Source organism: Anastrepha ludens, chromosome 5 (genome assembly GCF_028408465.1).
Source record: "Anastrepha ludens isolate Willacy chromosome 5, idAnaLude1.1, whole genome shotgun sequence".
Classification (NCBI taxonomy): Eukaryota; Metazoa; Arthropoda; class Insecta; order Diptera; family Tephritidae; genus Anastrepha; species Anastrepha ludens.
The window spans coordinates 72,473,393-72,486,738 of NC_071501.1; the positions used below are offsets into that span (position 1 = coordinate 72,473,393).

The following is a 13,346-nucleotide window of genomic DNA, read 5'->3' on the forward strand; positions in this document are numbered from 1 at the left end:
ACTTCTATTAGACAGAAAGTACATATGTACTACTATGTCTATGTGATAAATTTTAGTGTGTCAGACAGGAATGCGTAAATACTTGTCATAGGAAAAGAGTTGTGGATAAATGAATCACGGTTTAGGTGTGGTCTTTTTTCCGTTATATGTTAGGAAGAGATGATAAATAAGCCATTTGAAAATATCCTCTTGAAAGCAAATTCTCGAAACTTGTGCTTCAAGCATGAAACATATATAAAAAAAGTGGGCACATTTGTTTGTTTTCATAGCGGTCGCCAGTAGGCAGTCACAATTATCGAAACTCCACTTGTGGTTCGCCTTTAAAAAATCTTTTCCCAAAAACAGAACGCCCGCCGGTGAGTCGCCATAAAATTTAGATCGCCTTATTTGTATGAATAAAAAGCAGGCGCAAAACAAAGAATATATGAAAGGTCATATCTGTATAGTTCTGCCCCTTCAACTCATGAATCTCTCTGCACGTGCTACAAATTACAATTTACTACTCATAGCATTGATTTCTAGCTAATTTCTTCTGGCCGAAGTTGACCCTAATGTCTAACCCTAAACATCTTGAAAGATTTTATTAGGGAGGAGTGGAGAAGATTACTGTCGAAGATACTATTGAAAATGGTAAACTCTATATCCAATGGATTTAAAGAAGTGTTGAAACATCGTTGGTCCCCCACAAACTACTCCAAAAGTTCATACTGTTTGAGAGTTTTTTGAATATTTTAAATTTTCTATAAGCGAACCAAGGCGCACTCATTAAAGTTGGTAGCACTAGACCAACAACAATATTTTGTACGTTGGATTGTCAAAGCAAAGTATTAGCAAAGTAGAAAACAAAGAATGATTTCGGTGTGTCCATGTGGCTGTCAGCACAAATCAAACAAGGCGTTTGGGACGCGGACAAAATCCTTCTATATATTCAACTTTGTCAATGCTTTGCTTTGACAAAAGCCTTGTTTCATTTGCGTAGAGCGTAGACTTTTGGAATTTGATATTTTTGGGTTTCAAAAAAAATCTATTGTTCTATTATAATTTGTTAATGGATGGATCTAAAATGAATTATACATTTCATTTAATAAGTTTAATATCGTTATATAACTAAAAAAAATTAATTACGGTTGAGGACGTTTCTTTTCGGATTTTTCTAATTTTTTTTAACTTTATTGTGCGAAATCGCACAAACCCTTCGGCCTGACAGCATAGCTGCACGATTCCTATCTTTAAAAAAGATAAGCAACTGCTAGATAACTACAGGGGATTATCTTACTTAGCTCCGTGTTAAAACTTTTTAGCTGAAAAGGCTAAAAAAAAGAGCTTTTTTATGTTTTGCCGACCTGACAAAAGCATTTCATAGGGTTTCGCTTAAAGATGTAAATACAATTTTAAAAACGCAATTATGACAGCAATGTTCTGGCAGTAATTAGAAATCCCAACACTGAAAACACCACTTCTGCCAAGACTAATAATGAAATATCAACCCGAATACCAGTGGCAGCAAGTATAAGACAAGGCGACAACTTAAGTCCTATCTTATTCAATCTGTTAATGAACGAGATAATATCTGCTGTAAAACCTACACGGGCAAGAGGATATTTGCTGGCAAATGAAGTCAAGATAATGTGTTACGCCGATGACGCAGTTATAATGTCGCACAATGAAGACGACCTTCAGCGGATGTTGTATGCCTTGGAGAAAGCTACCTTTGCATTTAATAAGGTGTAAGCTCGTACAATATGGAATTGGGTACCATAAATATATCAACGAAAGAATTCTCAGCTGAAATAAACAACCGCATGAATAAAACAGCACGATTCTTTGGATGTTAAAGCGATGTAATATGGCAAAATAAGCATCTAAGCGTAAAGGAAACGGCAAGGCAAGAATTTATAAAACATGCGTTCGACCAATACTCATTTATGCTGTTGAAACCCGATCAGATACATTTGTAACACAACAAACAATGAACGAGGTTGAACAAGGCAACATCTCCTGCGATCAATCATTGGACATAGGTACTCGCAGAGATCTTATGCGTAACGAAACGATTAAAGGGTTATGCGGGAAGGGATTAAAGGCACGTAGGGCTTTTAGTTTGTGAATCTGTTCAATTTAGTTTTCCTGGAAGGCACACTTGTAGATTGCCACTTTCCTTTTTGCGGCTAGTAATTCTAAAATGCCTTAGGGATATCGTTTTTTTTAATTATTGTTTGTTTGTTTAGCTACTAGTGGAGGGACTTATCCAACCAGCTTTTTTAATATGTGTTGTTAGTTTTATTGTCTCATCTGCAATATCGTCTTCGCTGGTAATTGTGTCGGTAAAGCCTATCTAAGTATTGAGTTTGCACTTGATTTTGGCTTGCCATTTACATACATAAAACTGGGTGAATGGTCCACAAGTATACCATCTTCTACTTGGACGAGATGGTTTAGTATATGTTTGATCACGCAGAAGTGTATAATAGCGAGAACTTTCTAGGGGTCTGAGAACAAATAGGTTAGATTTCCTGTTTCGAGAACTGAAAAAAGTTGTAAATTTTAACTTAAGAGAATTACTTTGCAGGGGAAGATTTCGATCCAGTAGTATTCAATATGTATATACTACTGCAAAAATGTAACAACATGCACCTAATCCAAAAAGAAATTAATTGTAGATTTCCCCACTTTCCCCACTAATTTAATGCGACGCTGAAGGCTGGCAAACGATTAGCTCACTCCCAGCTATGTAGCCGCATTGAAAGGTTAAACAGCTGAGTGGTAAAAGTACTATTAAATAGAAGCATACCTATGTATACACTATACATAACTAGCACATACATACATAAGTATGTTGATGTGTGCACAGTAGATTGCATGCCATGATAAAGTCTTACATTAATTTTTTTTCCCATTCACTCGCTAAAATTAACTTCGACTGAGTCGCGCCTGCAGTACTCGTATGCTTGCGGCGTTTTAATGCAATTGTGGCGAATGCCGGCCGGCCGGTAAACACAAAACCGGCACGACCGCTAACTCTACACACGCGCCCCTCCTCACTTCGGCCATGCTCGTGTACTTGAGTTTAGACCGGTATTATAGTTTACTTGTATAGTAGTTGCAAGCGTGCACTCGTTGGCACTGATAAATAAATATGCACGCCTCTCTTGCGATACACTTCTGATAGACGTTTATACCGGTGCATACCTACATTTAACACTCACGAGTTAACTTTATTTGAAAACGCAATGTTGGTAATGCTAAAATGAAATTGCATATTCTTTTGTGCATGAATATGCATTTTGTTGGCCGACATACGCACTTACTATTTTATACTGTAGCCTCTTTACATATTTATGTATGTATGTATGCCTATTCGCATTATTGGTGCAGCATACAATTTGTGTGCAAACCAGTTACTTGGCTTCAAACATGCAGTTGGTTGCTTGCTAAATTATTATACGTACGTTTGTATGTGAATACATTAGGATGGATTTTAATTTCTCTTAAAAAAATTTACCAAAAAAGAGTTAAATTTTTTTTTTTGGAATAACATTTTTTTTGTTTTTAATTTTGGTTTCAGGGTCGTCTTATACTTGTATCAAAACTGTTAAACTGTTTTTTTTTTCAAAATTTGGGTATAATTTTTTACACATTTATGAAAAAAAAATTGAAGGAGGAGATTAAATATATATTTAATATCGATATGTAAACCCTTTACACCAAATTTATGGAAAATTGCATAGTTCCCATGGGAATTCATGGGTAATTTTTAAAGTGCCGGCGGTACAGGAAAGTATTAATAAAAATTGTCATTGCAAAAAACTTAGGCTAGGTCTTTGGATCGACGTTTTTAAAGTCAACATGACTCAGGTGATTGGTCGAATTCAGTTAAATTTACTCAACAGAGTAATAGGAAATTAGAACTTTCGGAATCGTCTCATCTAGCGAAGCGGCAAAGAAAATTTGAATGATGCCAAAAAAAAGACTTTCATTTGCTTATTTTAATCCATTTTGGTCCACCTCTATTGTACATGACCCAGGTGATTAGTTGAAGTCAGTTAAATCGGGTCTGTAGAGTCATAGAAAATTATACCTTTCGGATCCGGGTGAAGCCACGACGGACATTTGAACGATGTAATTTTCCATATATATTGGCAATCATGGGTCTTTCAACAGAAAAAAAACAAAAACTAAAAGAAGTTCGAGAATAAAGAACCTTTCAGAAGATGCGCCTAGATGTTGTTTTAAGATAAAAAATGTAAAAATTTTGATTCTCCCAGGTTTCACTCGAGATGTCGATGTTGAAGATTCAAGTTCAGCCAGTCCTTTTTCTATCCTCGACAGAACCAGTTTCTTTTTTTTTGACGACCTTTGAATTGTCGACTCATTCGGACGATTATTTCCAAAAAAAAAGACTAATTTTGTGTTCTTAAAGATCGACCATTTTCATAATAAGTTTCAATAGCTTTAACACGTTGTTCTATCGTGTAAAATTGTGCATGTGCCTACTTAACAAATGCCAAATATGACCAAAAAAAAGGTACCGTCTAGGAAGCATTCACTACTGACATCTAGGCGTCACTTTCGAAAGACCCTTTACCTAACACACAGCTAGCTAGCTTTATTCCATTTCGACCCACTCCTATTGGAAAGCCCTGCATGCAAGAACAGAAATATGAGCATTGGTTTGTTGCATGCCGCATATTAATTTGCATCAGTAAATGCCACAAGCAGCATGCCTTTGTGGTGTATAAATATTTGAATATGTATGCATGTTTGTTTGTGGGCATGTGCGGGGGGATATCGCTCACTTGGCACGTCGGTAATCATTTTATGGACAAGTTAGTGCATTGGCTTTGTCAGCTCGGCGATAATTATTGTCCAAACGAGTTGACTCGCTCCTTATGTAGGCCCACATCTACATACGTCGATATGTTTGCTTGCGTGCAAAGAAATATTACTGCCGCTCCTTGTTTAACATTGCGGTTTTAACACGTTTCTTTGCTGGAAGTGCGAACGGATGTTGCAGACAAATTGTTAGATTGACAGAAGCCAAAGACGCAAAATGCATTAGCATCCGTTCCTTGCAATGTTTTTCGAAAATTCCCTAACGGTTTATTGAATAAAAATGTATTTTCATCAGCCATGGCCGCTCGCTCACATAAAATGTGTTGAGATGCCTCATCGTTCTCCAGACTTAGTCCGCAATATGTCCAAGTAGACAGACCCATCACGTGCAAATGTGATTATAATCGACAACAACCAGTTGACGTCTTAAGTGGCAGAAAAATCTACGTTAGGTTGCCTATGAGAGGCCTCGCTAGGGAGAGAAAAAAATCGTTCCTGAAAAAGGAAGGAAAGAAGATAAAAAAAGGGGATCGGAGGTATCGAGATTGAGGATTATGAAGAACAAAAACGGAACGATGACTAATCACTAATCGTGCTTCTTCTTTTTCAATGGCGCGATAACCGCTTAAGCCAAGTCCTTCTCCACCTGATCTTCCCAACGCAGAGGAGGCCTTCCTCTTCCGAATACTTTCAGAGCCGGCGCGTTTGTATCCATTCGGACGATATGATCCAGCCAACGAAGCCGCTGTATTTTTTTCGCTGCACTATGTCTATATTGCCATAAAGCTCATACAGATCATCGTTCCGTCGAATGCGGCACTCGCCATCGCTAACGTGCAAAGGTCCAAAAATCTTTCGCCGAATCGAACTGATAAAATTAATCAGATGGTCAATATTTACATCTGCTATATCCAAAGCGAGCGCTAAACCAACTGCACTTAGCGCTGCTGGAACAGGACAGCTGAGGCACCTTCTTCCCTAGGTATGCATGCTTGGACCCATTTTGTGGCTGTTGTCGATAGGATGAGATGTTATGGAACAAGACAGCTCAGGAGAAGGTGCCTCAGCCGCAAACTGGGCACGAGTATGCCTACCTATCGGAGAAGGTGCCTCAGCTGTCTTGTTCCAGCGGCGCTAAGTGCAGTTGTTTTGGCGCTCGCTCACAGTTTTGTTAGCCTTAGTAGTTCCCTAGAGCGTCTTGGATTAACACGTGGCCAAAAGGATCTCGCGAACTTACAAGTGTGTGCACTTTCCCGGCTTTCGCTGAGTTGGCACGAAGCTCACCTTTTCAGAAACAGACAACAGGAAGTCAAGGGCATCCCTATCATCTAGTATCACCGGGAAGCCGTCTTACAGACTCCTTGTCTAGCTAACTTATCCGGCCAGCGGTTTTCCGCAGTATTCCTGTAATCAGGTATACAAATGAGTCGGATTTCAAAAAGTTCTGATGTTGTGGAAAGGGAAGCTAGGTTTTCCCGACCAATTTCAAATGCACCATCTCAATTTACGTTTGGCAGTCGAAGTAAATATTTACTTTCTTGTCAATCAGCTGTTTCTATGATTGAAGGCGGGCTTTCTCCAACCAATTTCTGCTTGGCTGTAGCAGTAAATGTTTACTTACTTCACAGTTGTTGCACAAGTGAGCAGCTAATCAGCTATTTCTACGATTGCGACAACCTCCGCTTGAAGCTCTTTCGTCTGGTCCGGTAGCCCGAAATCGAGTTTGATGTGAAGCTCCTCGCAAAATACCGTCAATCCAACTTTGAACCTTACGTGAACAGGTTGGCCAGGCCCTGTCTTCAAACGCTCTACCCCGTCCACCTTTCCTCCGAAAAATCTGGTTCTCACATGCAAAGTTCTCGAGTCATCCACGATCTCAAAGATTACGTGACTTTCACTCAAAACGCGTCAAAAAGCTTGTCACGATGTGTCAAGCATAAAATCACGCATTTTATCCGTCGTTAATTCAGAGTGCAACACAAAGCTTTTATTGCTTTTATTGCTAAAATGTGAACTTATAAAAAAATTTCAAAGCGAGAATTTCGTCATACTGATTTGGTTTATTACTTTGTTTTATTTTATTTTTTTAATTATTATAAAATATATTTTTTTTCCACTCAGCAAAGAGAGTATCTTAATTAAGGCCACATCACTGACGTATGTAGATAAAGATGCAGATACGCAATGTACATATGTATGTATGCAAATGTGTGTATGTGTATCAATAAATGTTTGAATAAATATTTTGGTGGTAGTATAGTGAGACTTATACATGCACATGCGCACACACATACTTATATGACTAAATTTGTTAAGCAAATAAAATTACACAACTGAATTTCAAATGCAAATTTTATTCACCAATTGACACTTAACTAACTCAATAGCACAATTTGGTTCAGAACAACAACAACAACAAGTAGGAGCAAACATCTGATGACAAGCTTTTGTATTTGTGCTACATAAATTTAATTGTGAATTTGTGATATACAAATGTAGGGTGGAGCAATTTTTCAGACCTGAGTATCATCCAGCAAATTTGAAGAAAATACAAAACAAACCACGTAAATGTGATTAAAATTTAGCTGCGCCGCGAAATAAGCTCGTGTGTGCAGAAGCATATGCACATATCTATATACATATATATATGAAGGTATGTGCGAACTTGCTGTTCCAAATGTGTTTACATAGCTTGACAGTTGCGCGGCAATTTGTTTGAACTTCAGAAAATCCAAACATACATAAACCCATAATCAAAACAAAAATCAAAAACCAAAAACAAAAAGATCTAAACTTTATTGCCTGCCTTTTTACTTTTTTACAGTTTGTTTATGGGCGAGTTCAAGGTGAGCGCGTCGAGCCGCTTGTTCGGCGTTGACGGGCTAAAGTTTTGTTTTTGGCTTTTTTGGTGATTTATGTATGTTTGCCTGCGTGTGTATGCCATCTCAGTTTCAATGAATGTGCCGGTGCTATAAAATTTTTTGTAGCATACTTAATTTTCGACTGTCCAGCTTCGGCTTGGTTTCAAAAGTTGAATGTTAATGCAGAAATGATGCCAGCTAAGCCATGGATGCATGATTAATTTCAACTTGAAAATGTAATATCATGCGAAAAAAAAGAATGTGTGATTATTTGGCTTTAAATAAACCAGCGACCGAAAATAACCATTTTTTTTCAATAAAAAGAAAATTTAAAAGTTCGAAAAATCGAAATATCATACAACAACTTGGAATATGTAAATGGTGGCGCACAATTAATCACCCTAGAAAGATTTATAATTTTTGCAAATGGCGTCGTACGTCAATCATATTTAACACATGTGCATTAGACAGCTGCAGTAGGCAAACAAAATATAATATTTTTTTTTTTAAATAATAAAAAAGGGAGTCAAAAATTGTCAAAAATTTTATGATTCATTTTGAGCCACCTTGCATGTACATACATAGCTATGTACATACATATGTATATGTGCATATTTTTTTACTTTTATGCATCTTTCGCGATTTAAAAACTTTTGTGCTTTCTATAAAAAAATATTATTAAGAATGACATTTCAATTTATAATTAATCGCTCAGAAAACACAATCACATATCGAGTAAAATTTTTTAATGAAAAATAAAACTTCTTGTTCGAGTCATAATTTTTTCGCTCTGAAATAATAATTTGTTGATTTGCTTTGTGAGCTGTTAGTTTTTGATCAGAAACAAAAGTTGTTTTTTTTATCAGAAATAATAATTTTTGTGTGAGTTATTTTTTTTAGCAGAAATAGTAATTTTTTTGTGAGTTATTTTTTTGTTCAGAAGGAATATTTTTTTGTGAGTTATAATTTTGATAAGAAATTTTTTTTTTCTTAGTTTTGAATTTTTTGTTGAAAATTATAATTATGAGCTATTTAATAATCAAACATAATTTTTGTATGAATTGTAATATTTTTAATCAGAAGTAATAATAGTAATAGTAATAGTAAAAGGCGGCCGCCGTAGCCGAATGGGTTGGTGCGTGATTACCATTCGGAATTCACAGAGAGGTCGTTGGTTCGAATCTCGGTGAAAGCAAAATTAATAAAAACATTTTTCTAATAGCGGTCGCCCCTCGGCAGGCAATGGCAAACCTCCGAGTGTATTTCTGCCATGAAAAAGCTCCTCATAAAAATATCTGCCGTTCGGAATCGGCTTGAAACTGTAGGTCCCTCCATTTGTGGAACAACATCAAGACGCACACCACAAATAGGAGGAGGAGCTCGGCCAAACACCTAACAGAAGTGTACGCGCCAATTATTTATTTTTTTTTTTTTAATAATAATGTTTTTGAGAGTAAGCTTTTTGATCAGAAATAATAATTTTTTTGAGCGTTAGTTTTTTGGTCAGAAGTAATAATTTTTTTTGGGTGGTTATTTTTTTTAGAAGAAATAGTAATTTTTTTGTGAGTTGTTACTTTTCTGTTATCAATTATTTAGTATTCATTTTTTTTGTGAGTTGTTATAATTTTGAACAGAAATTTTTTTTATCTTAGTTTAAATTTCCGTCGAAAATTATGATTATTTTTTCGAACTATTTGTTTCGTCGAATAATTTGTTTCTTTCTAAACTGCAAATTAATTTTTGACTTTTATTTTATTGTATTTTTCGGCAGATTTAAAAACTCAGAACGCCGCATATCAACCAAGCTCACCTTAACTCACCTTTTACATGCATAGATACATAAGAAAATGTGTCATTTTAAAGCACGGCGATTTATTGAAAAGATGAGACAATTTATTTATTTCTCATTTAAATAATTTTGATAACATTTTTTATAAAAGTGCATATGCATATCCTATTGCATTCTACTTCTAAAACTATATAAAGCCAAGTTTCCACAAATTAAAGAAATAATAATAATTTCCATCGATTTTACAAACTATTTGATCAGAATTCTGAGGAAAATTTATAACTCATCGAACTTTGGTGCAATTTCGAATTGGCTCAGAAATCACGTTGATTTTGACAATTTTTTTTTATTGCGGATTTGCGCATTTTCTCTATATAAGGAATGCTCGAAATTTTTGTTATTCGTAATACGCCAGAGGCTGTCTATGGAGTTTAAATAATTAACAGGAAATATATTGCCTGTCAAATTCGGCTAGTTGCATCTATGACGCCAACCAAATGGAAAAAATGGTCTTCAATTGAAGGTATCAGGTTTTCCTGTAGCTGTTGGTATTTAATTGCGTTCACATTTCCATCTATAAAGGCAAGGTATTCTTACTATAATTACGTACAGCATGGAGAAAATTCCTCTAAATTATCCTACTCACTATCTGACATATTAATTAATTTTTTTTAATTTTCCATGGATTTTCGGGATTTCGTTATTACAATTTCGGTATCCTGAGATATTTATTCTTCAACAATAACTTAACTCGAAAAAATTGCACTATAATTTTTTTTAATTTTCCATGGATTTTCGGTATTTCGTTATTACAATCTCAGTATCCCGAGATATTCATCATTTTGCAATAACTTAACTTGAAGAAATTTGCAACACTGTTTCTTGAAAAGCACTATTACAATATAAAAACTTATAAATAAAAGGGTGTTAAATAAACTTTTTTAAATTAAAGTCAAAATCATTTCTTTGTGTTTTTGCTATAAAATCGAATTGTTAATCCCGAAAATCTCGGGGTTATTTGCAATAAGACAAAAAAGCTTGGATCTCTAGTCCCTACATAGGAAGTATATTTGTTTGTTTTTCCGCGAACTTCACTTGGTGCACATTATACTTATATGTGAACTTTATGCGTAAAGCAATGCCACTTTGTTGGTGCACTGCTGGCTATGCGTTTACAAACTTCCATAAGAATGCCAGTTTTGTCTCTGTCGTCATGCAATTTGCATACCTTGCAAACAATGTTGTCCAATTATGCATCATGTTAACCTTTTATATCAGCAAGTCACGCAGTCTCTGTACTTTTTAGAACAATAAGTTTGGCAAATAATGCCGTTAAATGCTGTCTTGCAAACTTTTTGCTAACTAAGGAAGTATAAATATTTCTTAACTATTGCCGTTTGCATTAAAATGCCTCTATTTGCTATTTGCTAATTATAATCGTTTATTACACACCGTCTAATTTATTTTTCTTCTTTTTCTTTAATATTTTTTAGCGTGTTCCACCGCTTCGTGTTGACGATATAATCAACGATTTACGCGATGGTACCAAACTTATTGCACTTTTGGAAGTGCTATCCGGCGAACGTTTGCCCGTGGAGAAGGGTCGCGTTCTTCGGCGTCCGCATTTCCTCAGCAATGCCAATACAGCCTTACAATTCTTAGCCAGTAAACGAATCAAGTTGGTGAATATTAACCCGGCAGATTTGGTGGATGGGAGACCACCAGTTGTGCTGGGTCTGATATGGACCATCATATTGTACTTCCAGGTAAGTTGAAGTGTTTGAAAAATTCGATTATCTTAATAAAAAAGTAAATATATTTAATTATTTTTCTAAAGCACCCTGTAAGTGCACCATTATTAAATAAGTATATTTGTTGACGAAAATTGAAAACTCTACCGAATGCCTAGAAAAGCTCTCTAAAAAAATTAATCTCTTATAGTTTATTCATAGTCAATTACAAACACCCTACATACAGAGTGAACCATATGGTGTTTTTTTAATCATATAGTATGCTATTTTGATAGTGACAGCTTTTTTCTGCTGAAAATTATTATAGAAAGTCAGTATCAAATAAATTTGTGCGGGATGAAATGAATCGCTTTACGCTTGAGCAACGTCGGGAAATATTGTAAACTTCTTTCCAAATTCAAAGTAGGCAGCCCTAACAGTGTTTTTATTGAAAATAAATCAATCAAAACTGATGCATCTGGGAATCAGAAAGACCTCACGTGATCGTCGAGAAACCAATGCATTTTCAGAAAGTGACGGTTTGGTGTTGATTTTGAAGCGGTGCCATCATTGGCCAATTTTTCCTTCAAAATGCTACTAGAAATGCCATTCCGATCAACGGTGAGCGTTTCACAGGGATGATAAAAGATTTTTTGTGGCCGAAAATTGAAGTCATTCATGGACTTGGACGATCTTTGATGTTAGCATAGCCTATACCATTGACAGCCCATACCATAAACGATTTTTTGTGCGGACAAGTTCGGTAATCGTGTTATTAGCCGTCTCGGTGATGCCAATTGGCCACCCTGGAGCTGCAATTCCATACCGTTAAATTTTTTTATAAGACTACGTGAAGGAACGATATTGTGCGAACAATCCTTTAACGGCAATCCTAAACCGTCACCAAGATCTTGAAAAACTGGGTTAACAGGATGCGCTACTGCGAGGCCAGCCGAGGCAGTTACATGAATGAATGTTTGGTCTTTCGAAAAAAAACTAATATAGTAATAACAACTGAAAAAAAATTTATTACATTTTCTTTATTTTTTGAAAGTTTTTTGAATTTGTAAAAAGAAATTAATATATGAACCACCCTATATTTAGTATACACTCAAATACGGGACGATCCACATCAAACGGAACAGATCTATTGTTGCTGTAGCAGCATAAAAATTCCCATATACATTTACGGGGAAAGCTGCTGAAATGCCAGCCCTTGGCTGGATATAAATCTGGGTCGTACCAGTTGTTGGAACAGATCTATAGTCCAAATTGGCGCAGTAAAAAGAACTCACTTAAAGGGATTATGTTGAAAAATAACATAAATTGTACATGTGTACAAATGCAACCCTGCCTACAAAAATTAAGTACATTTACTTTCTGGACAAGCCTCGTACATAAGAAGGGCTGGCTCTCTTCGTCTTGCAAAGCACTATGCGCGTGCACTGTAGAATTTTGCACTCAATGAAATGACATAAAAAAGATAAATGAAAAACTATTTCCAATTGCTGCAAAGTGGGCGACACATTTGTATTGACAGGCCGTGAAAAATGCGACCCTCTGTCAGGGGCTTGTTGTACCTTTGCGGCGTGCAATGTGAATAGTAATCTCGCACTTGTGCATACTTCAATATAGGTTTTTTGCATTCCCTGCCATTGTGCAACCGGGTTGTTTCTGAAAAAGCCTCTGTAGTATTATGAAGGAGAAAATTGGAAGATTTAAATTTTTTCTTCCATTCAGTAGTCACTTTGGGTGTGAACGCGCTTTTCTATCTGCTTGGCTTGGCGCGAACAATACGGGCGGCTACTTTATTCTTACACTTCCCACAAAACAGAAATTAGGTTGTGTGTAGAAAGCTTGTAAACCTGACCTTATCTTCCATGTATATAGCCATTATTCCCCGTGACATTTCGGCTAAAAAGTTCAGGCAAAAAATGTAAAGTGCAAATTTGTACCGATGGCATGAAAGTAAGCCAGCGCTAGTTTGCCCTTTTGGTCATTCCCTCACCACGAAGCATAATTAATATAGATATTCGCAAACTTAATAAAAGCGAAAGGCAGCGTCTAATCCAGTTCAATTTATTGGTAATCATAATAATGCACAGTGGCCCACTTATAAATATTTAAATGCTT

The 13,346-nt window shown here is 36.0% G+C and overlaps 1 protein-coding gene across 15 annotated transcripts in view; it reads left to right on the top strand.

Annotated features, from left to right (window-relative positions):
- The window catches only part of LOC128865064 (muscle-specific protein 300 kDa), a 286,723-nt gene that overhangs the window by 98,154 nt on the left and 175,223 nt on the right, over window positions 1-13,346 (top strand). For all 15 annotated transcript variants that reach the window (XM_054104992.1, XM_054104990.1, XM_054104996.1 and 12 more), the window contains one exon: window positions 10,977-11,249. In XM_054104992.1, coding sequence (XP_053960967.1) covers window positions 10,977-11,249 — 273 coding nt within the window. The remainder of the gene's footprint in view (window positions 1-10,976; window positions 11,250-13,346) is intronic.